We start from the raw sequence: 27,393 nt of genomic DNA, 5'->3' as shown, positions 1-27,393 counted from the left end.
TGCACAGATACGATTTCAGTCCATTTGAGCTTCCGAAATCGTATCTGTGTATCGGAAGGTCAAATCGTGGTGTGAAGCCAGCCTAAATATTGTAACATTATATCTCTTACTGAGTGTACTATTTTGGCAACATTGTTTTGGAAAACCTTTTAAGCTTTTTTTACTGGGTGAATTATTGGACTGACCAGACAATTGTTATATAACAGCACATCATTCAAAATTCTCTCTTGTGCAATAACTTACTCCATAATAATTGGATGGGAACAATAGCACTAACTAGCTAATTTTATTATATACATGTTTTAACTGTTAGACCACGAGGACCCTGGGGTCTAATAGTCAAGTTATTTAAATTTTATGTATAATCCCATAATAAATACCTACTTATTTTCTAATGTTATATAGAGACCTACAGAAGAAGTATAGAAGACTGCAACTAATACCAATCCAGCAAGTCATATTCACAGATGTTTTGGAACTTGCCGAGGATGAACGTTACCATCAATCACTTCCCATGCCCAAAACAAGACCGCAACTCTGCGGGTTCAGAGGAGAATTGATTGACTCCTTTTCTCTGCAGGCCCATCTCAGCTAATCTCAGCTCTACTTCATCTGTACCTGGAGGCTATTGACTATAGTACTGTACCTGGTGCTCAGGACTGCTTGTTACTAGACTGCCATCCTCCAGATAATGGCTTTCTGTATAATTCTCGGCAAACAGACCACTGAGGAAACATTGAGGAGTTAGTCGGTATACATTCATCATGATGTCAGTGGAGATCTAACCTATCTAAAGTCTTGTTATAAAGGATATGTAGAGGTATCTTAACCACTTACTCTGTCTTCTCAATGTGAACAATTCTGGGGTTTCCACCCAGGGGTATCTCATACTGAAGAACGTCTGGATAAATGCTCTGCAGACACAATAATGAAAAGACAAAATTAGGGGATTAGTGGTTCTCGACCATTTCGTGGTTTTTGACAATTTTGTTTATCAAAAGGCTCCTCTGAAAATGCAGGATGTAGAAAAAATGAAGAGTAGGCTGTTTGTTCAGCAAGACATTAATTTTTCATTAATTAAAATAGTGTAACAGGTACAAAAATGTGCAGATAGATTAATTATAGAGCAAAAGTAGCTTGAAGAACAAAATAAACTTTCACCTTCTTCTGTTTTGGCAGATAAATTATTTACAGTACGAATGGAGATTCGGGCCCATTTAGCAGAGGAATACACAACATCATTGCAGAAACTGAAAGCCAGGTATTATGCGTATGATGATAAAGCGGGTAAGTTGTTGGCGGGTCATATAAAAGGCAGACAGGCAAAATCCAGAATTCAATTTTTGAGAGAGGAAGGATCAGGAAATAATACATCTTACCCTCGGCAGATAGCAGATAAAATGTATGTCCTATTCTTCTAAGTTGTATAATATAAAAGACGATAACTCAATTACAAAGTAAACAGAAAAGGAGATTCAGTTCTTTTTTTTACAAGGCTACATCTCCCCCGTCTGACTTCATTACAGATTGGAAATTTAAATAGGCCATTGGCTTTAGAAGAGGTGAGGAAAATGGTGTCTACTGCTCCACTAGGAAAATCACCAGGTCCTGATGGCCTGTCGGCAGAATACTATAGGAGATAGAGGGAGACAATTTTAACTCACCTATTTACTTTTTTACAGGAGATATTCAAGTCAGGGGTGGCCCCAAGAGAAAATCAAGCAGCAATGATAATAACCCTCCCGAAAGAAGGAAAGACCCCAGATACTACAAGTAATTTTAGGCATATTTCATTACTGAATCTGGATCTAAAAATATATGCCAAGATCTTAGCACAGCGCCTTTCCTCTCTGATGCCCCACCTGGTAAATGCTGACCAGGAGAGCTCCATTAGGGGTCAGCAAGCATGTGATAATACTACAAAAATACTAAACTTGGTGCAATATGTAGAATCTAGAGGGATTCCAACGTTGTTCCTGTCATTGGACGCTGAGAGGGCATTCGACCGTATTAATTGGTCGTTTGCCTTCTCAGCTCACCAACAAGTGGGAATAGAGGGAGTTTTTTTGGAAGCCATTAAAGCAGGGGTGTCAAACACCTGGCCCGCGGGCCGAATCCGTCCCCCAGACCTCGTCATGTGGCCCGCCGCCAGCCTTCACCTTTAATCTCGCTTTTTTTTTAAAGAAAGCTGCCTCTTCAGCGCATGCGCGGCGATCCTCCTTCGGTCCTCCTGGTCCTCCGCCTCTATGGTTGTACGCACGGGACTATGTACAACCATAGAGACGCGGGAGGAACAGGAGGACGGCAGGATCATCGCAGGAGGACGCGCACAGGCCCTGGTAAGTGAACGGCAGCGCGTTATCTTCTTCAGCGTTCCGATCACCGCTCGACCGGTCCTGGCACCTACTGCTATGGTCCATAGGCCATAGCAGTAGATGTGACCCTGGGCCGGAGGAGCGGTGGCCGGATCACAGTGGGGGCAGCACACAGACATACAGCCTCCAGCCATACATTGTATATGGCTTGAGGCTGTATGTCTGTGGGGAGGGAGGGAGGGGGGGGGGGTGCTGCCAACCTAATGTGGGGGGAACTATACTGCCAACTAATGTGGGGGAACATGCTGGCAACTAATGTGGGGGAACATGCTGCCTACCTAATGTGGGGGGAACTATACTGCCAATCTAATGTGGGGGAACATGTTGCCAACTAATGTGGGGGAACATGCTGCCTACCTAATGTGGGGGGAACTATACCGCCTACCTAATGTGGGGGGGGGGGGAACTATACTGCCTACCTAATGTGGGGGGAACTATACTGCCAACTAATGTGGGGGAACATGCTGTCAACTAATGTGGGGGAACATGCTGCCAACTAATGTGGGGGAATATGCTGCCTACCTAATGTGGGGGGAACTATACTGCCAACCTAATGTGGGGGAACATGCTGCCTACTAATGTGGGGGAACATGCTGCCTACCTAATGTGGGGGAACATGCTGCCTACCTAATGTGGGGGGAACTATACTGCCAACCTAATGTGGGGGAACTATACTGCCAACCTAATGTGGGGGGAACTATACTGCCAACCTAATGTGGGGGGAACTATACTGCCAACCTAATGTGGGGGAACATGCTGCCAACTAATGTGGAAGAATATGCTGCCTACCTAATGTGGGGGGAACTATACTGCCAACCTAATGTGGGGGAACATGCTGCCTACTAATGTGGGGGAACATGCTGCCTACCTAATGTGGGGGAACATGCTGCCTACCTAATGTGGGGGGAACTATACTGCCAACCTAATGTGGGGGAACTATACTGCCAACCTAATGTGGGGGGAACTATACTGCCAACCTAATGTGGGGGGAACTATACTGCCAACCTAATGTGGGGGAACATGCTGCCAACTAATGTGGAAGAATATGCTGCCTACCTAATGTGGGGGGAACTATAGCCAACCTAATGAGGGGGGAACTGTACTGACTACCTAATGTGGGGGGAACTATACTGCCTACCTAATGTGGGGGGAACTATACTGCCAACCTAATGTGGGGGAACATGCTGCCTACCTAATGTGGGGGGAACTATACTGCCAACCTAATGTGGGGGGAACTATACTGACTACCTAATGTGGGGGGAACTATACTGCCAACCTAATGTGGGGGAACATGTTGCCTACTAATGTGGGGGAACATGCTGCCTACCTAATGTGGGGGGAACTACAAGGTACTGTACATTGCGGTAGGAGGGGTAGTCTTATATGGCGAGTATATCCCAAACTATACATTTTAAATGTAAAAGTTGGGGGTCGTCTTATACACCCAGTCGTCTTATACGCCGGCATATACGGTATGTAGGGGGGGGGGAGGGGTCCTACAGATACAACTGGCCCTTTGAGGGTGACCAAACTGCTGATGCGGCCCCCGATGAATTTAAGTTTGACACCCCTGCATTAAAGCTTTATATACAATGCCAAATGCCTAGGTCTATACAAACGGAGCTCTGTCACAGGAGTTCTTGATTAGCAATGGCATTCGACCGGGTTGCCCCCTGTCACCTTTGATTTTCACTCTCTGTATAGAGCCTTTGGCCCAAGCAATATGAATGGAGACTGATATTTTGGGGATTACAATAAATGATAGGAGTCATATAGTCTCACTTTATGCTGATGACATAATAGTGACTTTAACTAAGCCTGAAATTTCTTATTATAAGCTAAAGTTTCAGAAATCTCAGATATTGCCTGTCTACCTACCCCAACATACCTGTGACTCTCTAAAAGCTAGCTATCATTTAGATTGGAGAGAAGATGCGATAACATATTTAGGGTTAAAATCCCATTCTCAGTTAAAAATATATACACTGATCAAAAAAATAAAGGGAACACTAAGATAACACATCCTAGATGTGAATGAATGAACTAATCGTATGAAATACTTTAGTCTTAAAATAGTTGAATGTGACAACAAAATCACACAAAAATTATCAATGGAAATCAAATTTATCAACCTATGGAGGTCTGGATATGGAATCACACTCAAAACCCCACAAAAACCACACTACAGGCTGATCCAACTTTGATGTATTGTCCTTAAAACAAGTCAAAATGAGGTTCAGTAGTGTGTGTGGCCTCCACGTGGCCGTATGACTTCCCTTCAATGCCTGGGCATGCTCCTGATGAGGTGGCAGATGGTCTCCTGAGGGATGTCCTCCCAGACCTGGACTAAAGCATCCGTCAACTCCTGGACAATCTGTGGTGCAACATGGCGTTGGTGGATTGAGCAAGACATGATGTCCCAGATGTGCTCAATCGGATTCAGGTCTGGGGAATGGGCGGGCCAGTCCATAGCATCAATGCCTTCCTCTTGCAGGAACTGCTAACACACTCCAGCCTCCTCACGTCTAGCATTGTCTTGTCTTTAGCAGGAACCCAGGGCCAACTGCACCAGCATATCGTCTCACAAGGGGTCTGAGGATCTCTTCTCGGTACCTAATGGCAGTCAGGCTACCTCTGGCAAGCACATGGAGAGCTGTGTGGCCCCCCAAAGAAATGCCACCCCACACCATTATCATGCTGGAGGATGTTGCAGGCAGCAGAACGTTCTCCACAACGTCTCCAGACTCTGTTACGTCTGTCACATGTGCTCAGTGTGAACCTGCTTTCATCTGTGAAGAGCACAGGGCACCAGTGGCGAATTTGCCAATCTTGGTGTTCTCTGGCAAATGCCAAACGTCCTGCACGGTGTTGGGCTGTAAACACAACCCCCACCTGTGGACGTTGGGCCCTCATACCATCCTCATGGAGTCTGTTTCTGACCGTTTGAGTGGACACATGCACATTTGTGGCCTGCTGGAGGTCATTTTGCAGGGCTCTGGCAGTGCTCCTCCTGCTCCTCCTTGCACAAAGGCAGAGGTAGTGGTCCTGCTGCTGGGTTGTTGCCCTCTTCCATGTGTCCTAATGTACTGGCCTTCTGGTAGCGCCTCCATGCTTTGGACACTACGCTGACAGACACATCAAACCTTCTTGCCACGGCTGGCATTGATGTGCCATCCTGGATGAGCTGCACTACCTGAGCCACTTGTGTGGGTTGTAGACTCCGTCTCATGTTACCACTAGAGTGAAAGCACCGCCAGCATTCAAAAGTGACCAAAACATCAGCCAGGAAGCATAGGAACTGAGAAGTGGTCTGTGGTCACCACCTGCAGAATCACTCCTTTATTGGGGGCGTCTTGCTAATTGCCTATAATTTCCACCTGCTGTCTATTCCATTTGCACAACAGTATGTGAAATTGATTGTCAATCAGTGTTTCTTCCTGAGTGGACAGTGTGATTTCACAGAAGTGTCATTGACTTGGATTTAGATTGTGTTGTTAAAGTGTTCCCTTAATTTTTTTTGAGCAGTGTATAAAGCTAACTACTTGCCTTTGTTACAAAAACTGAGAGGAGAGATGGAAAATATCGGTAGGTGTGAGATTTCTTGGTTGGGGCATATTGCCTCCTTTAACCCCTTAAGGACGCAGGACGTACTCAAACGGCCTCTTTTCCGAGTCCTTAAGGACTCAGGACGTTTGAGTACGTCCTGTCAAATCCCGGCCCCCCGCCGCTAGCTGGAGGGGAGCCGGTGCCCGATGCCTGCTGAAATCGTTCAGCAGGCATCGGGGCATATCGCCCAGGGGGGTCATTATGCCCCCCCATGTCGGCGATGGCCGCAGATTGCTGGACAATTCAGTCCAGCGATCTGCGGCAGATTCCGGGTCAATCGGGTCTCCAGTGACCCGGTGACCCGGAATTACAGGCTGTTGGGGGCCGTCTCCGACGGCCCCGAACAGCCAGAGCCTGCAGGGGTGAGGTGGCACTGGTGCCACCTCACGATCGCCCTGATTCCAATCAGGGCGCCTGCTGCGGGTGTCACTCCCGCAACCCGCTCCGCCCCTCTTCCGGAGGACGTGAGCGGGTGCGGGACGTGCACCCCAAGTGCTGGGGACCCCGATCCCCGGCGTCAATGTTGGGATCGGGGCCCCAGGAGCAGCGGCGGCGACGGCGAGGGACTGACCTCATGCGGCTGGATCGTTGGAGGTGAGTGACAGCCTCCTGCTGTTGCTTAGCAACAGCTCCCAGCATGCAAAAAGGGCATGCTGGGAGCTGTAGTTATGCAACAGCAGGAGGCAGACCACCACAACTCCCAGCATGCCCTTATGGGCATGCTGGGACTTGTAGTTTTGCAACAGCTGGAGGCACATTTTTTCTATGGAAAAGTGTACCTTCAGCTGTTGTGTAACTACAACTCCCAGCTTGCACAAACAGCTAAAGTGCATGCTGGGAGTTGTAGTAGTGCATCTGCTGGTTGCATAACTATAACTCCCAGCATGCCCGTTGGCTGTCGGTGACTGCTGGGAGTTGTAGTTTTGCAACAGCTGAAGGCACACTGAGTTATGTAGCAAACCAGTGTGTCTCCAGCTGTTGCATAACTACAGTCCCCAGCATCCCCAGCCAATGTAGTATGCCTCCAGCTGTTGCATAACTACAAGACCCAGCATGCCCTTCCGCTGTCCTTACATGCTGGGGGTTGTAGCTTTTGCAACAGCTGAAGGCACACTGGTTGCAAAACACTGAGTTTGTTACCAAACTCTGTGTTTCACAACCAGTGTGCCTCCAGCTGTTGCAAAACTACAACTCCCAGCATGCACTGATAGACCGTACATGCTGGGAGTTGTAGTTTTGCAACAGCTGGATGTCCCCCCCCAATGTGAACGTACAGGGTACACTCACATGGGTGGAGGATTACAGCAAGTATCCGGCTGCAAGTTTGAGCTGCGGCAAATTTTCTGCCGCAGCTCAAACTGCCAGCGAGAAACTACTGTGAACCCCCCGCCCGTGCGACTGTATCCTAAAAACACTACACTAACACACAATAAAAAGTAAAAAACACTACGTATACACATACCCCTATACAACCCCCCTCCCCTCCCCAATAAAAATGAAAAACGTCTGGTACGCCACTGTTTCCAAAACGGAGCCTCCAGCGGTTGCAAAACTACAACTCCCAGCATGCACTGATAGACCGTACATGCTGGGAGTTGTAGTTTTGCAACAGCTGGATGTCCCCCCCCCCCCCCCCCCAATGTGAACGTACAGGGTACACTCACATGGGCGGAGGATTACAGTAAGTATCCGGCTGCAAGTTTGAGCTGCGGCTCAAACTGCCAGCGTGAAACTACTGTGAACCCCCGCCCGTGTGACTGTACCCTAAAAACACTACACTACACTAACACACAATAAAATAAAAAGTAAAAAAACACTACATATACACATACCCCTACACAGCCCCCCTCCCCAATAAAAATGAAAAACGTCTGGTACGCCACTGTTTCCAAAACGGAGCCTCCAGCTGTTGCAAAACAACTACTCCCAGTATTGCCAGATAGCCACTGACTGTCCAGGCATGCTGGGAGTTTTACAACAGCTGGAGGCACCCTGTTTGGGAATCACTGGCGTAGAATACCCCTATATCCACCCCTATGCAAGTCCCTAATTTAGGCCTCAAATGCGCATGGCGTTCTCACTTTGGAGCCCTGTTGTATTTCAAGGCAACAGTTTAGGGCCACATATGGGGTATCGCCGTACTCGGGAGAAAATGTGTTACAAATTTTGGGGGGTATTTTCTGCTTTTACCCTTTTTAAAAATGTAAAATTTTTGGGAAAAGAGACATTTTAGGTAACATTTTTTTTATTTTTTTTACATATGCAAAAGTCGTGAAACACCTGTGGGGTATTAAGGTTCACTTAACCCCTTGTTACGTTCCCCGAGGGGTCTAGTTTCCAAAATGGTATGCCATGTGTTTTTTTTTTTTTTGCTGTCCTGGCACCATAGGGGCTTCCTAAATGCGGCATGCCCCCAGAGCAAAATTTGCTTTCAAAAAGCCAAATGTGACTCCTTCTCTTCTGAGACCTGTAGTGCGCCAGCAGAGCACTTTTCACACCCATATGGGGCGTTTTCTGAATCGGGAGAAATTGGGCTTCAAATTTTGGGGGGTATTTTCTGCTTTAACCCTTTGTAAAAATGTAAATTTTTGGGGAAACCAAGCATTTTAGGTAAATTTTTTTTTTTTTTACATATGCAAAAGTTGTGAAACCCCTTTGGGGTATTAAGGTTCACTTTACCCCTTGTTACGTTCCCCGAGGGGTTTAGTTTCCAAAATGGTATGCCATGTGGGTTTTTTTGCTGTCCTGGCACCATAGGGGCTTCCTAAATGCGGCATGCCCCCAGAGCAAAATTTCCTTCAAAAAAGCCAAATGTGACTCCTTCTCTTCTGAGACCTGTAGTGCGCCAGCAGAGCACTTTTCACCCCCATATGGGGTGTTTTCTGAATCGGGAGAAATTGGGCTTCAAATTTTGGGGGGTATTTTCTGCTATTACCCTTTTTAAAAAATGTAAAACTTTTGGGAAACCAAGCATTTTAGGGAATTTTTTTTTTTTTTTTTTTTTACGTATGCAAAAGTCGTGAATCACCTGTGGGGTATTAAGGTTTACTTTACCCCTTGTTATGTTCCCCGTGGGGTCTAGTTTCCAAAATGGTATGCCATGTGTTTTTTTTTTTGCTGTTCTGGCACCATAGGGGCTTCCTAAATGTGACATGCCCCCCAAAAACCATTTGTCTTCTGAGCCCTCTACTGCGCCCGCCGAACAATTAACATAGACATATGAGGTATGTGCTTACTCGAGAGAAATTGTGTTTCAAATACAAGTAAAAATTTTCTCCTTTTTACCCCTTGCAAAAATTCAAAAATTGGGTCTACAAAAACATGCGAGTGTAAAAAATGAAGATTGTGAATTTTCTCCTTCACTTTGCTGCTATTCCTGTGAAACACCTAAAGGGTTAAAACGCTGACTGAATGTCATTTTGAATACTTTGGGGGGTGCAGTTTTTATAATGGGGTCTTTTATGGGATATTTCTAATATGAAGACCCTTCAAATCCACTTCAAACCTGAACTGGTCCCTGAAAAAAAGCGAGTTTCAAAATTTTGTGAAAAATTGGAAAATTGCTGCTGAACTTTGAAGCCCTCTGATGTCTTCCAAAAGTAAAAACACGTCAATTTTATGATGCAAACATAAAGTAGACATATTGTATATGTGAATTAAAAAAAATTTATTTTGAATATCCATTTTCCTTACAAGCAGAGAGCTTCAAAGTTAGAAAAATGCAAAATGTTCAAATTTTTCATCAAATTTTGGGATTTTTCACCAAGAAAGGATGCAAGTTACCACAAAATTTTACCACTATGTTAAAGTAGAATATGTCACGAAAAAACAATCTCGGAATCAGATTGATAACTAAAAGCATTCCAGAGTTATTAATGTTTAAAGTGACAGTGGTCAGAATTGCAAAAAATGGCTGAGTCCTTAAGGTGAAAAAGGGCTCAGTCCTTAAGGGGTTAAACAGAGCTCCAACTCAGATGTGAATACAGCCTTAGGCTAAGTTCACACATTGAAAAATAAAACCCAAACAACAGCAGTAAAATAGGGTGATAAGGCAGCAATGGTTTTCTTTATCTTAAAATGTGGAAAAGTCAGTGCACACATTGTATAAAATTATTACGTATAAAACTGCAGCTTTCTTTGTCAGTTTTACTGTTGTTTTTTTCTTTTTTCATTTTACAATGTGTGAACCTGGTCTTAGACTTCTTACTATGAACACCTGTTATGACAGTAATTCCTTTGTTTAGTTCAATAATGAGAAGTGTATATGGGGGCTACCTGGGTTTCTCTCTTGTATACAGAGTGTAGCTTCAGAGGAAAGATGACTTCATATGTCTGTCCTCCTGGTAACTGAATAAATACTAAAAGACAAAAACACCAGAAGTAATGGAGCTTTATAAATTGAATTAGACAGGGCCAACATAAGCAACAAAGCAACCTGGGCTGGTGCCAGGACCCACTGGGTTGGAGCACCCAATAAAATCTGGGCATATATGCTGTATGCTTGTCAGGTTAAGGGTAGGTTACACAGGGCACACAGTCTCCACTGGCTAACATATAGCTTGATTGGGCATAGATTTTAGATATAAAGGGCTCTAAAATGTAACCATTGGCATACAATATATAAGCGTTTACTGCATACTAATCCCTGGCCATACAAATAAGGTAGTGTAGTAACGGCTTATACCCTTACCCTCTGTTAATACCCATGCAAGCTCAGCAGATGCATCATTTTGGGGCAGTCAGAGGAGAAGCTCATGTAAAGCTATGTCTACATAATGATTAACCACCCGAAGGTAGCACCGCTAGTCCTAGGCTAGTCCTAGGTTAGGCAGGACAAATAAGAGTCCAAGGCCAGGTTAGGTTAACGGTAGCTTTTACTGAGGTAGACAGATGGTACCGTCTTTACAGCTCAGTCAGGATCCCAGAGAAGTGACCAGTAACACAGGGGACCTCGCAGCTTGCTGGGACTTGCAGTGACTTTGACAGACTTTAAGCACAGCCACCCTGTCTATAATTGACTTGACTTAACTGAAGATAGGGACAGCAGACATAGATGACTTGACTTACTGACTTGTGGCTGCAATTTAGGCTTGAGGCCTCCAGATGTGCTGGACACAGGCTCTGAGATGTCTGGACTGGACTTGACCTCAGCAGAAAGTGAAAGAGAAGAGCGAGATTGTAGTACCTCCCTCTCTTATAAAGGGGGGCTGAGCAAGGAGCCCATAGGCTAGCTGTGGGTCATCTGGTGCTCTCTGGGTAACAAAACATGTGACTTTAACATATGACAACCATTGTCATGTGATTGATAACCATGTGACCATATCAAAGTCCTTTACACTTTATGTACAACCTATACACTTTATGGGGGAACACTGAAGGTGAGCCCTGAGGACATACAGGGACTCAAGGGCTCAGGAACTTCTTGTTTTTGTGAAAACAGCTTCCAAACCACACCTCTCCTAACAGCCGCCTGCCTTCTGGATGATTTGACTCCATATCACAATCGTCCTTTGAGGACTCTTTACTTACAATCTATATAGAGTCCACAATTACTACAGGAGAGCACACATGAACACTTAATTTTCACTCCTGTAGGACAAAATTCTGATGTCTCCATACTGCCCCCGACAGGAGATCCGTCCACCCTGGAACAATCCTGTTTGCATAATGCTACTGTTTTGTTAGACCTCCCCATGGCATGATCAAACAACCACCAACAATGAAAATGAAACACATTACTCCCTCCCTGAGTATAAAAAGAAAAAAACATGGTGAAGGGGGTGACGGGGAGGGAGGAGGAGGGAGAGGAAAAAGACGGAACCAAAATCCAACGGCCTAGATAGCCACAGTTAAAATCTTCAACCTCTCCTCCTATATTCTCACTGACATAGAAACCAAACTACCACAGAGGGGATTATCCTTCTGTCTCCCCAACAGTGCTGACAGCTTTGATCTTTTTATAGCCCTAGACAAATATATTAGGAAACTCACTGTCAAAAGATTCTTTAACATAAAAGAGCTCGAGGGAGAGAGACTCACTCCAGAAAATGAAGATACTAATGGCCTTCACCCTCCCGCCATACACACGGATCTCAAACCCAATTCCAACTTCTACCCTCTACAATCCAAGGGCAACTTTATAGAAACCTTTTCTAATCTGGTATCACATGACATGGACGCCATAACCAAATCTACATACAGATACAACAACAACCTCTCTAAAAATGAAATATAAGCCATGAAAAACCTAGCCAATAACCGGGATATAGTATTTCGCCCCACAGATAAAGGGGACGGGATCGTCATTTTAAACCTCACCGACTACATTACTGAAGCTAACCATTTATTATCTGATACTCAATTTTACAAAACATTGCCATATAACCCCACAGTACAGTATGTACAAGAACTAAAGGTTGTAGCCTCAGAAGGTTTCAACAAAAAAGAACATGACTACATATCAGTTACTGAACCATCCCTGCCAATTTTCTACCATTTGTCTAAAGTGTATGAAAACACGGAGAAACCCCCGGGGCGCCGATCGTATCCGGCATCAACTCTGTATCGGCAAATCTTTCTCATTATTTGGATAAAATGTTACAAAAATATGTATTTAATTTAAAATCCCATCTAAAAGACACTACTGATTTTATTAACTCCATTATAAAGGCCCCATGGAAAACAGGTTGTCTTCTGGTCACAAACTTCTCTCTATACAGTTATTAATCACGACCAAGGTATCGATACAGTAGCACATTTTTTAACAGGTACAACAGGTGCAGCACAGCTCACTCGATCGCCCCTCCCGCTCACGGACCGGACCGGACCTCAGTCCATATAACAATAGAAAGAAATGGAGTTTTCCAGAGCAAGATGTCAAGCAATACGATTTTTATTCAGCGGTAACCGTGGGTGATGACAAGGTGACGCGTTTCAGCCGCACTCAGCAGCCTTGGTCATACAAAACAATAGTGCAAGTGGCTTGCTTATGTGGGGGTGAAAAAATGGGATCCGCCCCGAGGGGAATGTTCACAGGGCTTAACCCATTATTCACCTCCATCCAGCAAGTATAGTAAATATAGTAAAAACGCACATATAGTGTGAACAGTAGTCAAAATATTAAAACACTTGGGTTACAAGCAGTAATATAGAAAAACACATACGTTAGTACTAAAAATACAAGAGCAAATTACAAAATGTCAGATAACATATATACATGAATACCAAAGTCCTAAAAAAATGCACCATACACTCCCATGTGCCCCAATGACACCCATAGGGGAGTGTGTACTAATCCTGTCAAGGACAGGGGAACTCCATAAATGTATGTATACAGAGAAATTGGAGTTATAACACCACCTTAAGTATAAACGTATAAATCTTTATTGAAAATGTTTTACATAAAAAAAAACATATACCGTATATACTCGAGTATAAGCCGACCCGAGTATAAGCCGAGACCCCTAATTTCAACCCAAAATCCCAGGAAAAGTTATTGACTCGAGTATAAGCCTAGGGTGGGAAATACATCATCCCCCCCTGTCATCATCCAGACCCCCGTCATCATCCAGACCCGTCATTAACATCCTCATCATCATCACCGCCTGTCATCATCCAGACCCTCATCATCATCACCTGTCATCATCCCCTTGTAATCATCCCACACATCCCCCCTTCATCATCCCCTTGTCATCATCCCACACATCCCCCCTTCATCATCCCCTTGTCATCATCCCACACATCCCCCCTTCATTATGCCCTTGTCATCATCCCACACATCCCCCCTTCATCATCCCCTTGTCATCATCCCCACCCCCCTTCATCATCCTCTTGTCATCATCCCACACCCCCCTTCATCATCCCACACCCCTCCCCTTCATCATCCCACACCCCCCCTTCATCATCCTCTTATCATCCGCCCTCAGTGGTCTTCAACCTGCGTACCTCCAGAGGTTTCAAAACTACAACTCCCAGCAAGCCCGGGCAGCCATCGGCTGTCCGGGCTTGCTGGGAGTTGTAGTTTTGAAACCTCCGGAGGTCCGCAGGTTGAAGACCACTGCGGCCTTCGACATCATCCAGCCCCCTCTCACCCCCCTTTAGTTCTGTACAGTACTCACCTCCGCTCGGCGCTGGTCCGGTCCTGCAGGGCTGTCCGGAGAGGAGGTGGTCCGGTGGGATAGTGGTTCCGGGCTGCTATCTTCACTGGGGGCGCCTCTTCTCCGCGCTTCCGGCCCGGAATAGAGGCGGTGCCTTGACAATGACGCAGAAGTACGTTGGCAATGAACGCACCTCTGCGTCGTTGTCAAGGCAACGTGACTATTCTGAGGCCGGGTCCGAAGCGCTTAGAAGAGGCTTCCCCGGTGAAGATAGCAGCCCGGAACCACTATCCCACCGGACCACCTCCTCTCCGGACAGCCCTGCAGGACCGGACCAGCGCCGAGCGGAGGTGAGTACTGTACAGAACTAAAGGGGGGTGAGAGGGGGCTGGATGATGTTGAAGGCCGCAGTGGTCTTCAACCTGCGGACCTCCGGAGGTTTCAAAACTACAACGCCCAGCAAGCCCGGACAGCCGATGGCTGCCCGGGCTTGCTGGGAGTTGTAGTTTTGAAACCTCTGGAGGTCCGCAGGTTGAAGACCACTGCGGGTGGAGAGTTCACTCGAGTATAAGCCGAGGGGGGTGTTTTCAGCACGAAAAATCGTGCTGAAAAACTCGGCTTATACTCGAGTATATACGGTAGATGCAAAAAAGTGAAGTATTGCAATGGAAATCCAGCACAGAAATATCTGGCGCAGAGTAAGAATAGTACATACAAATGAGTACACAAAAATTGTCCACACACTATAGATTGCTATATATAGTGTGTGGACAATTTTTGTGTACTCATTTGTATGTACTATTCTTACTCTGCGACAGATATTTCTGTGCTGGATTTCCATTGCAATACTTCACTTTTTTGCATCTATATGTTTTTTTATGTAAAACATTTTCAATAAAGATTTATACGTTTATACTTAAGGTGGTGTTATAACTCCAATTTCTCTGTATACATAACATATATACATGTACGATCCTAAAATAAAAAAGAGAAAAGGGAATTTTCTATAGAAAAATCTATATAAATATTACCCAATATCATATCATATATATCTGGATGAATTCAAGTAACCCATATGGTTGTATATACTACCATAGGACATAAGAAAAATGTGTTTAAATTTTTTATTCCAATTGAATAGTAGGATCGCAAATGAATATACGGACTAATATGGAACAATTGAATTGTCTCAAAAATGTCCCCACATATGGTATATATATTGTTTAATACTCTGTTATACATATGCTATTAATTATCATATGTGCGGGAAACAATTGTGGGAAAAGAATATAAACGTGAAATTCCTCCCAAACTCCAAGGGGAACCAAAAATATATAATTTTATATGGGAACAGCAGCAGATCAATAATGGAGAATGACATCTTGTCTTAAATTTAAGCCAAGGGGACACCTGGTTTTAAGTTTGATAATCCAGAAAACCTCTCTATCCAATAATTTTTGTTTGATATTACCTCCTCTAATATTATTAGTAACCCTTTCAATCCCCTGAAGGCTGAGACCAGAAAAATCACCCTCATGCTTTTCGGCAAAATGCTTACTAACCATGGAAAGATATCGGGTCTGGAAATGGGGAATGTCCGACAGGTGTTTTCTGGTCCTAGCCTTCAGGGGATTGGAGGTGCACCCCACATACTGTAATTGGCAGATGTTACATGTCATTAGATAAACCACATGACTCGTGTTGCAGTTAATGTATTCTGACATACCGAATGTTTCTCCAGTTGCTGTGGACATAAAGGTTTTGGAATTCTTCATGATTTTACAACAAATACACTTTAGATGTCCACATTTGAAATTGCCCTTGGTATTGAGCCAGGTGGGTTTCTTAATCTCACCAGAACTAAACAAGCTCGGGGAAACACATTGGCCGATGGTTTTAGCCCTCCGTGACACAAATTTATACCCATGTTCAGTCAACGGCTGATCGGGCATGCTGGGAGTTGTATTTTTGCAACAGCTGGAGGCACCATTGGTTAGGAAACACTGATCTATATTATATACTACTATATAGTCCAACATCCTGGGAGTTGTAGTTTTCATGTGGGGCAGCTGCTGAGCCACGGGATGTATCAGGGCATGCTGAGTGTTGTAGTTAGTAACTAACTGCAACTCCTGAATTTAAGAAAAAAAAGATCAAAAAGTCACATCAAAACAAAAATGGTATTGTTAAAAACTGCAGATCGGGGCGCAAAAAATGAGCCCTTATACAGCCCCATGTACGGAGAAATAAAAAAAGATATAGGGGTCAAAATAGGACAGAAATTCCCCCGCATTTGTGTATCCTGTGATGTCACGCATATATAATTAATTATGCAAATTAGTATGGCTGGTATTTTTTTGCAAGAAAGGTGGCAACTCTAGGGACAGAAGTGGTCAAAGGTGGCACCGCCTTAGGACTGTGTAGCCATTCAGCTACCGTTGTGGACATGCCATAAACAGTACAGTGATGTCTATGCACATATATGTCATACAGACAAGTGAGCGGCACAGTAACACTACAGCAGTCATATACAATGGTCCCTCAAGTTACAATATTAATTGGTTCCAGTACGACCATTGTATGTTGAAACCATAACTCTATGGTAATTTGTTCTAAAGCCCCCAAAATGTCATCCAAAAATAGGAAAAAGTGAGGATTAAAGGAGATATCCAGTGCTGAAAAACATATCCCCTACCCTATGAGTTTCAGATGGCGGGGGATCAGGCCGCGGCAAACACGCCCCCTCAATACAACTCTATGGCAGAGCCGGAGCGCTGCCTTCGGCAATCTCCGGCTCTGCCATAGCGCAGTGTTGAGGGGGGGTGTCGGCCGCCGCGTCGTGTGGTGGTCGACACCCTCTATATGGTCAGCGAGCCGGGGCCCCAGCGGTCGAACCCCCCGCGATCTGAAACTTATCCCCTATCCTTAGGATAGGGGATAAGTTTTTCAGCACTGGACTACCCCTTTAAAGAAAAATAAGAAGATAACTAATACAGATAAAGCAAGTCCTTACATATAAAAGTAAGAAAGATCTGCTGGGAGCTGTAAATCACTGTCTATGTAGAGGACAGGGGCTTCTTCAGGGTCCTGTACAGTATACAGTGTCCTAAAAAAATGCACAATGGAACTGCTATCCCTGGAACAGGTAAAGAGTAGTACAGAACATGTAATACCTCCCTGTACTGTAGGGGGCGCTACCAGACAGCCAGTCAGTGCCTGCACTTCCGTAATACAGGGGTTTTACCAGTGAATGCCCATTCTGATTGGTCAGTTCTTCCAGCTATTGACATGTTTCACAGATATGGACTGTCCATACATTGTATGTTGAGTCTGGTTTCAAGTTACAATGGTCCAGAAAAGAACATTGTATGTTGAAAATATTGTATGTTGAGGCCATTGTAAGTTGAGGGATCGTTGTATATGTCCTCTGATCTTCGATAACATGTGTAGTCACCATCTTAATTCAAATACTGAACATTCACAGAAAACCATGGTTCCCCAGATATGATGATTTGTCGGTCCATGTCCTTACCCAGAAGTCCCAGCATCAGGAGAACAGGTCCCAGCATGGTCCAGACACTTCTTATCACCTTCATCCTAAAAATACCAGACTCAGAAGCCATATTCACAACCCTCATCATCTCCTCAGGAACACAGTACAGGATCCTAGAGAAATACATGACATAATAATATAGATAATAAAGATCCTATAATAGGTATGATTGGACCTACTGCTATGGAGAAGTGTAACAGTTACTATAGCAACTAACTGGACTGTTGGTTTCACTTTCCTTAGAGCCTCTAAAAATGCTGGCATCTGATTGGTTGCTATGGGCCACTGCTCCAGTTATAATCCCCCCCTGTATTATGGATACCAATAACACCACTGAATTGTAATAAATAGTAGGGTGCACACTGCACCTACACAATCCTGCTGCTTTGTATTTATAAAGTAGTGACAGCATAGTGATAACACCAGCACAATATGGCTCATGCCACCATAAGAATAGCAGCAATAGATCCCCCATAACAGAGAAAGCCATGGATCTCCCTATCACAGTGACAGCCAAAGATCCCTTATAAAAGAGACAGTAATAGATCCCTCACAACAGCGATATCCATAGTTACCCCATAACAGTGACAACTATAGTTCTCCCCAACAGTGACACCCATAGATCTCCCCATAACAGAGATAACCATAGATATTCCTGTGGTAGGGGGTGTAATGAGGGCAGATGGAATTGCCCTAGGGGCAGGTGGCATCAACCCCTTGTATTCGTGATGCCAGGGCATGGTTTATCCTCAATACCACGCAAAGGTATACTGCTGGATCCTGGTCTATGCACGGGGGGGATAATGACTCAGACGCCAAGTTATGGAACAACGGCAGCTTTACTGAGTCAGACAGATGTAACAGTCTATACAGCTTGGCCAGGCCCACGGAGGTGACCAGTGACTTCAGAGAGCTTAGGGCTTGCTGGGACAATTTGGATGCAGGCCACATTGATTTGAGACAGGATGACTGGCACTGACTTGACTATGACAGACTGTGACTGACTTCACCCCTTCCATAACTTACCAGGTTTTGGACTTGAGAATCTGTCCTGTCCCTGTCTAAAGTCCCCTCAGCTAGAGTCCCTCCATTCTACAGGGCTCTCCTGCAGGGCTTGCCCCTTGGTCGCCTCGTGGAAATGTGTCTTTGTATAGTGTGCCGATGTATAGGACCTATACAGGTCACGTGGTATATGATAATGGTTGTATAGATATTTAGGACCTTCCGGGGTCATGTGATGATGTCATGTGATATACCCAGAGTTCTCTGGGTTCAGGACTTACAGGCTTTGCAGCCAATGGGATTAGTCCAGCCCCCCTGGTATATAAGGGGCTGTAGTCTCCAAATTCTTTTCTCTTCTATCTAGGTTCCTGCTCTTAGTTCCAGACTATCAAGCAAGCACAATCAGCATATTTTCATTCATCTCAACTAGGCCAAAGCCTAAAGAACCAACAGCCACTAAAACCGTGCGTTATAAAGCTCAACCTACAAATCCTGTGTGACTAATATTCCACTCAAATCTTATAATTAGTAGCACATTTGCCTGCTTAAAGCTAAAGACTATTAGTCCCAGCAAAGCCTGTGAGGAACCTGCATCCTGGTTTCCTGTACAATTGTACAATTTTAAAGACTGTTTGCAGAAAAGTAAAAGTTTCCGGTTATCTTGTAAAATTTGCTGTGGACATTCTGTTTATTATCCCTGCCGTTTGTGGGCCGGTTGGTGGCAGGATCTTCTATACTAAGCAAACCGCACCCTGGCGTCACGACAAGTAAGGGTTAATACCACCAGACCCTGTAATATTATTGCAACACCCCAGACACCACAACTCTTTTGGGGTCCTACGAACAGGATATGGGTGTGTGCCTTTAATAACTTTGCTACCCTGACCACCCGCAATGAAAAAAGGGTGCACAACTGTCACGATGCCGGCTGGCAGGTAGTGGATCCTCTGTGCCAGAGAGGGATTGGCGAGGACCGCGCTAGTGGACCGGTTCTAAGTCACTACTGGTTTTCACCAGAGCCCGCCGCAAAGCGGGATGGTCTTGCTGCGGCGGTAGTGACCAGGTCGTATCCACTAGCAACGGGTCACCTCTCTGACTGCTGATGATAGGCGAGGTACAAGGGAGTAGACAGAAGCAAGGTCGGACGTAGCAGAAGGTCGGGGGCAGGCGGCAAGGTTCGTAGTCAGGGTGGATAGCAGAAGTTCTGGTACACAGGCTTTAGACACACAATACGCTTTCACTAGGCACAAGGGCAACAAGATCCGGCAAGGGAGTGCATGGGAGGAGGTCAGATATAGTCAGGGACCAGGTGGAAGCCAATTAAACTAATTGGGCCAGGCACCAATCATTGGTGCACTGGCCCTTTAAGACTCAGGGAGCTGGCGCGCGCGCGCCCTAGAGAGCGGAGCCGCGCGCGCCAGCACATGACAGCAGGGGACGGGAACGGGTAAGTGACCTGGGATGCGATTCGCGAGCGGGCGCGTCCCGCTGTGCGAATCGCATCCCCAACGGCCATGACAGTGCAGCGCTCCCGGTCAGCGGGACTGACCGGGGAGCTGCAGGGAGAAGGACGCCGTGAGCGCTCCGGGGAGGAGCGGGGACCCGGAGCGCTAGGCGTAACAGTACCCCCCCCCTTAGGTCTCCCCTTTTTTTTGTCCGGTGACTGCCTCCCCTGGGATGAGGACACCGGGAAGGAATGGATGGTTTCCTCAATGGCAGGCAGTACAGCAGGAGTAGGAATGGGGAGGGAGGGCAGAGGGTGAAGCTTGGCACGGGGCAGGGAGACACAAGGACGGGAGCCATGAGGGGACACAGAGGCTTGCCTGAAGGGACTGGGAGGGGGGGAGAGGCATTTTCTGTGGCAGGCAGAGTCCCTAACGACCTTAGGGGGACCGGATACAGGAGGAACCACAGGGTCACGGCAGGGAGTATTGGGAACCGGTTTAAGGCAGTCCTTGGAACAAGAGGGACCCCAACTCTTGATCTCCCCAGTGGACCAGTCCAGGGTTGGGGAATGGTGTAGAAGCCAGGGTAGTCCAAGGAGAATTTCGGAAGTGCAATTGGGAAGGACCAAAAATTCAATTTTCTCGTGATGAGGTCCGATGCACATTAGGAGGGGCTCCGTGCGGTAACGCACGGTGCAATCCAACCTGGCTCCGTTGACCGCGGAAATGTGGAGTGGCTTGACAAGACGGGTCATCGGAATGCGGAATTTATTCACCAAGGACTCCCGAATAAAATTCCCAGAAGCACCAGAGTCCAGGCAGGCCACGGCTGAGAGGGAAGAGCTGGCTGAAGTAGAAATCCGTACAAGCACCGTGAGACGTGGAGAAGCCGACTTAGCATCCAGAGACGCCACACCCACGAGAGCTGGGTGCGAGCGTGCGTTTCCCAGACGTGGAGGACGGATAGGGCAATCCACCAAAAAATGTTCGGTACTGGCACAGTACAGACAAAGATTCTCTTCCTTACGGCGATTCCTCTCTTCCAGGGTCAGGCGAGACCGATCCACTTGCATGGCTTCCTCGGCGGGAGGCCTAGGCGCAGATTGCAGTGGAGACTGTGGGAGAGGTGTCCAGAGATCTAAGTCTTTTTCCTGGCGGAGCTCTTGATGTCTCTCAGAAAAACGCATGTCAATGCGCGTGGCTAGATGAATGAGTTCATGCAGGTTAGCAGGAGTTTCTCGTGCGGCCAGAACATCTTTAATGTTGCTGGATAGGCCTTTTTTAAAGGTCGCGCAGAGGGCCTCATTATTCCAGGAAAGTTCAGAAGCAAGAGTATGGAATTGTATGGCGTACTCGCCAACGGAAGAATTACCCTGGACCAGGTTCAGCAGGGCAGTCTCAGCAGAAGAGGCTCGGGCAGGTTCCTCAAAGACACTTCGAATTTCCGAGAAGAAGGAGTGTACAGAGGCAGTGACGGGGTCATTGCGGTCCCAGAGCGGTGTGGCCCATGACAGAGCTTTTCCAGACAGAAGGCTGACTACGAAAGCCACCTTAGACCTTTCAGTAGGAAACTGGTCCGACATCATCTCCAAGTGCAGAGAACATTGCGAAAGAAAGCCACGGCAAAACTTAGAGTCCCCATTAAATTTGTCCGGCAAGGACAGGCGGAGGCTAGGAGTGGCCACTCGCTGCGGAAGGGGTGCAGGAGCTGGCGGAGGAGATGATTGCTGCTGAAGTTGCGACTGAAGTTGCTGCACAATGGTGAATACTTCCGACAGCTGGTGGGTTAGATGGGCGATCTGTCGGGATTGCTGGGCGACCACCGTGGTGATATCAGAGATATAAGGCAGAGGGACGTCAGCGGGATCCATGGCCGGATCTACTGTCACGATGCCGGCTGGCAGGTAGTGGATCCTCTGTGCCAGAGAGGGATTGGCGAGGACCGCGCTAGTGGACCGGTTCTAAGTCACTACTGGTTTTCACCAGAGCCCGCCGCAAAGCGGGATGGTCTTGCTGCGGCGGTAGTGACCAGGTCGTATCCACTAGCAACGGGTCACCTCTCTGACTGCTGATGATAGGCGAGGTACAAGGGAGTAGACAGAAGCAAGGTCGGACGTAGCAGAAGGTCGGGGGCAGGCGGCAAGGTTCGTAGTCAGGGTGGATAGCAGAAGTTCTGGTACACAGGCTTTAGACACACAATACGCTTTCACTAGGCACAAGGGCAACAAGATCCGGCAAGGGAGTGCATGGGAGGAGGTCAGATATAGCCAGGGACCAGGTGGAAGCCAATTAAACTAATTGGGCCAGGCACCAATCATTGGTGCACTGGCCCTTTAAGTCTCAGGGAGCTGGCGCGCGCGCGCCCTAGAGAGCGGAGCCGCGCGCGCCAGCACATGACAGCAGGGGACGGGAACGGGTAAGTGACCTGGGATGCGATTCGCGAGCGGGCGCGTCCCGCTGTGCGAATCGCATCCCCAACGGCCATGACAGTGCAGCGCTCCCGGTCAGCGGGACTGACCGGGGAGCTGCAGGGAGAAGGACGCCGTGAGCGCTCCGGGGAGGAGCGGGGACCCGGAGCGCTAGGCGTAACAACAGCATTATTGCAAGAGCCATAGTCCTCCCCCTATTCAGAAATGTGTATAGCATACTGTCCAGGATTTTTGCAAGTAGCGATTGAAATTGCCCCCAAAAGTGTACGGGACTTTATTGCTGAAATTGTGCTTAGTCGGGGCGCAAGAAAAAGTAAGGGAGGAGGTGAAGAAAACTGTATTGTGGCCAAGGGTAAAATCAGGAACAAAGCCATGCTACGTGCTCCGCTGCAGACTGTACCTGAAAGGGTTAAGGCAGAACTCGAGAAGCGCGCCAAAATGTTCCGCGCTGGTCTGCATCCCGCCCCTGGGCGTGGACATTGTGTAGCTGTTCCTATGCCAAAGTAGAATTGTATGGAGATGGCGGAGCCCAACGAGACATGTGAGGAGAGTCCTAAGATGGCGCAGTCAGCTGAAAGTTGCCGCAGCGCAACTATTCCGGGAACTCGCTGACCGCCTGCAGCAGTTGTCCCTTGGGGCCGAGGAGGCCTGCAACCTGCCTCCGCCACCAAAGGATGACGAGTGGCCAGCAACCCCCAAAGGGGCTTCATCAGGAACATCAGCAACGGCATCACCGGTGAGACTGTCCCCTCACCACAGGACATGGGGATCCTGGGCCGAGATTCCTACAGAAGAATCGGATGTGAGTATTCCGGCTGAAGCCACCTTTTCTTCTTCCTCAAGCCCAGAGAGAGAGGTCCCCTTATCACAAGTAGCTCCAGCCAGCGCATGCCCTTGGTCACCCCCTCTCCCGTAATGGGTGTTCGGCGATGAGCCTGCGCTGATACAGTATATGCGGGACCACGTCCTTCCCCCGCCCGGGAAGTCCCATCGACCAGTCCCTACAGCTGAGGCCGAAAGGGCCTGCAGGGAGGCCGAAGTCGCCGGCATCATTGAGCAGTTGAAGCCCAGCATAGGGAGAGATATGGGCCGAAACGCCTCCCTTATGAAGTCCAGGTGGAGCAGCATAGGGACACTAAAAAGCTGGAAGATATGTACATCAGGATGCTGGACTATCCTCGAGAGGGTGAGCCACCCTTAGAGCGCCAACGCGCTACTGTGATTAAATTCGACCGAGCAAGAGGCTTTGGTACCCTCCAGGACTGCTGGCACGGAGGGACCATATTGGTTAACAGAAGGGCCGTTCAGCGGGACTACCTGCCCAAAAGATACCACTTTCTGGAGCGAGGGGAGATTGTGGAGTACACCCAAGTCAAGAGTCTGCGGGGTGAATGTACTGCAGCCATAACAAGGCCCAAAAATCCTACGGAAATTCCATTTACTTATTTCCCGTCTGATGATTGGGATCCCCATAGCATATGGCCGTGGAGGTCTACAGATGCCCTTGAAGAGGAGAAGTTCCTGGCGGAAGCGCCCGTGATGGCTCCAAAATATCTGAGAAAGTCAAGTTCCAGTTCATCTTTGGCGGAGAATGTGCTCAGGTCTATTCCCCCAGAGGAGGTGAGACCTACTCATCGGGCACCAACATATGTGCCTAGGCCTACTCCCCCTGAGGAGGTGTGGCCTCATCTTCAGGCACCAACTGATGTGTCGCGGCCTACTCCACCCAAGGAGGTGTGGCCGGATTCACCGGTACCTACACTTGTCCCTGAGGCCTCAGCTGCCGAGGTCAACGTGGTGGTAAATGAAAACCCCACTATAGCTCAATCCAGGCTCACTAACGTGACATGGGATACTCATGTCCATCCCATGCGGGAACCCCAATCTCGTGCTCCGAGATACATGTCCCAGGCACGGAAGCATGCTGACTGGAGGGATTGGGAAGCAAGGAAGAATATCTTCTAAACACTGTCATTTTCTTGTCATTAACTGTGTGGTACACCAGTACCTTTATTTTGTTCCAGATGTTCCAGTTTTGTAACCTGTTCAAGAGGAAGTGCCTGGCAGGGCTATGCCAAGAAGTTCACCTGTTCAGCAATGTAACCACCTCCCTCCCCAAGCTTGTGCCCGGACCTAGGCCGAGAGACTCCTTGCCTGAGGAGATTCTAGTAAGTTCGTACCCGGCAATCGGCAACAGCCGAATGTTTTATTTAAGACTTTATAACGTAGGTGGACTGTCGAGCCTTACGTGACCGTTTATGTAAATGTCCTCATAGTAATATATTTTTGTGCACAAAATGTTGCATCCAAGCAGCAGGTGAATGTTGCCTGAATGTGTTATGCTGCTGTCGTATAGCCCTTATGTTCTGATAAATAAAATGCCTGGTTACATAAAATGTCGGCAATGTAAATGGTATTATTGTACAGAAGTATAAAATTCCTGTACAAGTACAAAGTTCTTGTGTCGAAGTACATAATTCTTGTACGGGGAAAAAAAAATTGGTATATATACCTCTTCCAGATGTTATAGTGTTTATATACCACAAACACATTTATCTGATGTCAGGATGCCACTGTGGTACTTGTGACCATCTGCAGGCATCCTCCATTGTATGCAATTTTTGCTGGGGATCGCACTAAGCAACGGTTTACAAGTGCAGGATCTCCACCCCAGCAAAGGTGCACAACTGCACTTGGGGTTGTTTCCTGCTATAACCAGGTTCATGCAAATATAAGCCGATATGTCTTTGCTTAAGGCTTATACTAATGCACCCTTTTATCTTGCTGGGTAGCATTAGGCTAAGTTTGCACTTTTTTTTTTTTCTGGCAGTTTTTGGATTACTGCCACTGCAGTTTTTGAGCCAAAGCCAGAAGTGTATTCGAAAGTAATAGGACATATAAAGGAAGGACTTACACTTCTCCTCTATTATGGATCCACTTTTGACTTTGGCTCAAAAACTGCAGTGGCAGTATTTCAAAAACTGCCAGAAAAAAACAAGTGGAAACTTTACCTTAGGGTTTCACCTGTGAGGCCTGCTATAAATGAACCAACCAGGGTGGGGCTTGTAGCTTGTCTCCTCCCTCCCATTGTATGTGTGTCTAGTCCACACTGGAGGTAACTGAGGAGCAATCTGCAAGTCGGACCTATGGCTGCCGTAATTTGGTTCCTGGTTTTATTTATCTGGCCAGGTAGGTTAGTGTTACGCCTAGCGCTCCGGGTCCCCGCTCCTCCCCGGAGCGCTCACGGCGTCTTTCTCCCTGCAGCTCCCCGGTCAGTCCCGCTGACCGGGAGCGCTGCACTGTCATGGCCGTTGGGGACGCGATTCGCACAGCGGGACGCGCCCGCTCGCGAATCGCATCCCAGGTCACTTACCCGTTCCCGTCCCCTGCTGTCATGTGCTGGCGCGCGCGGCTCCGCTCTCTAGGGCGCGCGCGCGCCAGCTCCCTGAGACTTAAAGGGCCAGTGCACCAATGATTGGTGCCTGGCCCAATTAGCTTAATTGGCTCCCACCTGCTCCCTGGCTATATCTGGTCTCCTCCCTTGCACTCCCTTGCCGGATCTTGTTGCCCTTGTGCCTAGTGAAAGCGTATTGTGTGTCTAAAGCCTGTGTACCAGAACTTCTGCTATCCACCCTGACTACGAACCTTGCCGCCTGCCCCCGACCTTCTGCTACGTCCGACCTTGCTTCTGTCTACTCCCTTGTACCTCGCCTATCATCAGCAGTCAGAGAGGTGACCCGTTGCTAGTGGATACGACCTGGTCACTACCGCCGCAGCAAGACCATCCCGCTTTGCGGCGGGCTCTGGTGAAAACCAGTAGTGACTTAGAACCGGTCCACTAGCGCGGTCCTCGCCAATCCCTCTCTGGCACAGAGGATCCACTACCTGCCAGCCGGCATCGTGACAGTAGATCCGGCCATGGATCCCGCTGACGTCCCTCTGCCTTATATCTCTGATATCACCACGGTGGTCGCCCAGCAATCCCGACAGATCGCCCATCTAACCCACCAGCTGTCGGAAGTATTCACCATTGTGCAGCAACTTCAGTCGCAACTTCAGCAGCAATCATCTCCTCCGCCAGCTCCTGCACCCCTTCCGCAGCGAGTGGCCACTCCTAGCCTCCGCCTGTCCTTGCCGGACAAATTTAATGGGGACTCTAAGTTTTGCCGTGGCTTCCTTTCGCAATGTTCTCTGCACTTGGAGATGATGTCGGACCAGTTTCCTACTGAAAGGTCTAAGGTGGCTTTCGTAGTCAGCCTTCTGTCTGGAAAAGCTCTGTCATGGGCCACACCGCTCTGGGACCGCAATGACCCCGTCACTGCCTCTGTACACTCCTTCTTCTCGGAAATTCGAAGTGTCTTTGAGGAACCTGCCCGAGCCTCTTCTGCTGAGACTGCCCTGCTGAACCTGGTCCAGGGTAATTCTTCCGTTGGCGAGTACGCCATACAATTCCGTACTCTTGCTTCTGAACTTTCCTGGAATAATGAGGCCCTCTGCGCGACCTTTAAAAAAGGCCTATCCAGCAACATTAAAGATGTTCTGGCCGCACGAGAAACTCCTGCTAATCTACATGAACTCATTCATCTAGCCACTCGCATTGACATGCGTTTTTCTGAGAGACATCAAGAGCTCCGCCAGGAAAAAGACTTAGATCTCTGGACACCTCTCCCACAGTCTCCACTGCAATCTGCGCCTAGGCCTCCCGCCGAGGAAGCCATGCAAGTGGATCGGTCTCGCCTGACCCTGGAAGAGAGGAATCGCCGTAAGGAAGAGAATCTTTGTCTGTACTGTGCCAGTACCGAACATTTTTTGGTGGATTGCCCTATCCGTCCTCCACGTCTGGGAAACGCACGCTCGCACCCAGCTCTCGTGGGTGTGGCGTCTCTG

General features: G+C 47.5%; 1 protein-coding gene across 3 annotated transcripts in view; it reads right to left on the bottom strand.

Moving 5' to 3' along the window:
• LOC130368057 (zinc metalloproteinase-disintegrin-like crotastatin) overlaps positions 1 to 23,571 on the bottom strand; it is a 111,391-nt gene extending 87,820 nt beyond the window's left edge. The window contains exons 1-5 of one of the 3 annotated variants that reach the window (XM_056571285.1): positions 23,261 to 23,571; positions 17,610 to 17,743; positions 10,257 to 10,339; positions 838 to 914; positions 647 to 725 (exon numbers count right to left, since the gene is read on the bottom strand). In XM_056571285.1, the coding sequence (XP_056427260.1) occupies positions 647 to 725; positions 838 to 914; positions 10,257 to 10,339; positions 17,610 to 17,743; positions 23,261 to 23,559 (672 nt within the window). In that variant the 5' untranslated portion in view covers positions 23,560 to 23,571. Of the gene's footprint in view, positions 1 to 646; positions 726 to 837; positions 915 to 10,256; positions 10,340 to 17,609; positions 17,744 to 17,847; positions 17,903 to 18,656; positions 18,788 to 23,260 lie in introns of those variants that run through there. The other 2 variants (XM_056571287.1, XM_056571286.1) reach the window with 2 other exon arrangements.
• Positions 23,572 to 27,393: the final 3,822 nt, after the last annotated feature.

Source organism: Hyla sarda, chromosome 4 (assembly GCF_029499605.1).
Source record: "Hyla sarda isolate aHylSar1 chromosome 4, aHylSar1.hap1, whole genome shotgun sequence".
NCBI lineage: Eukaryota > Metazoa > Chordata > Amphibia > Anura > Hylidae > Hyla > Hyla sarda.
This window is presented reverse-complemented; position numbering and strand designations above follow the sequence as displayed.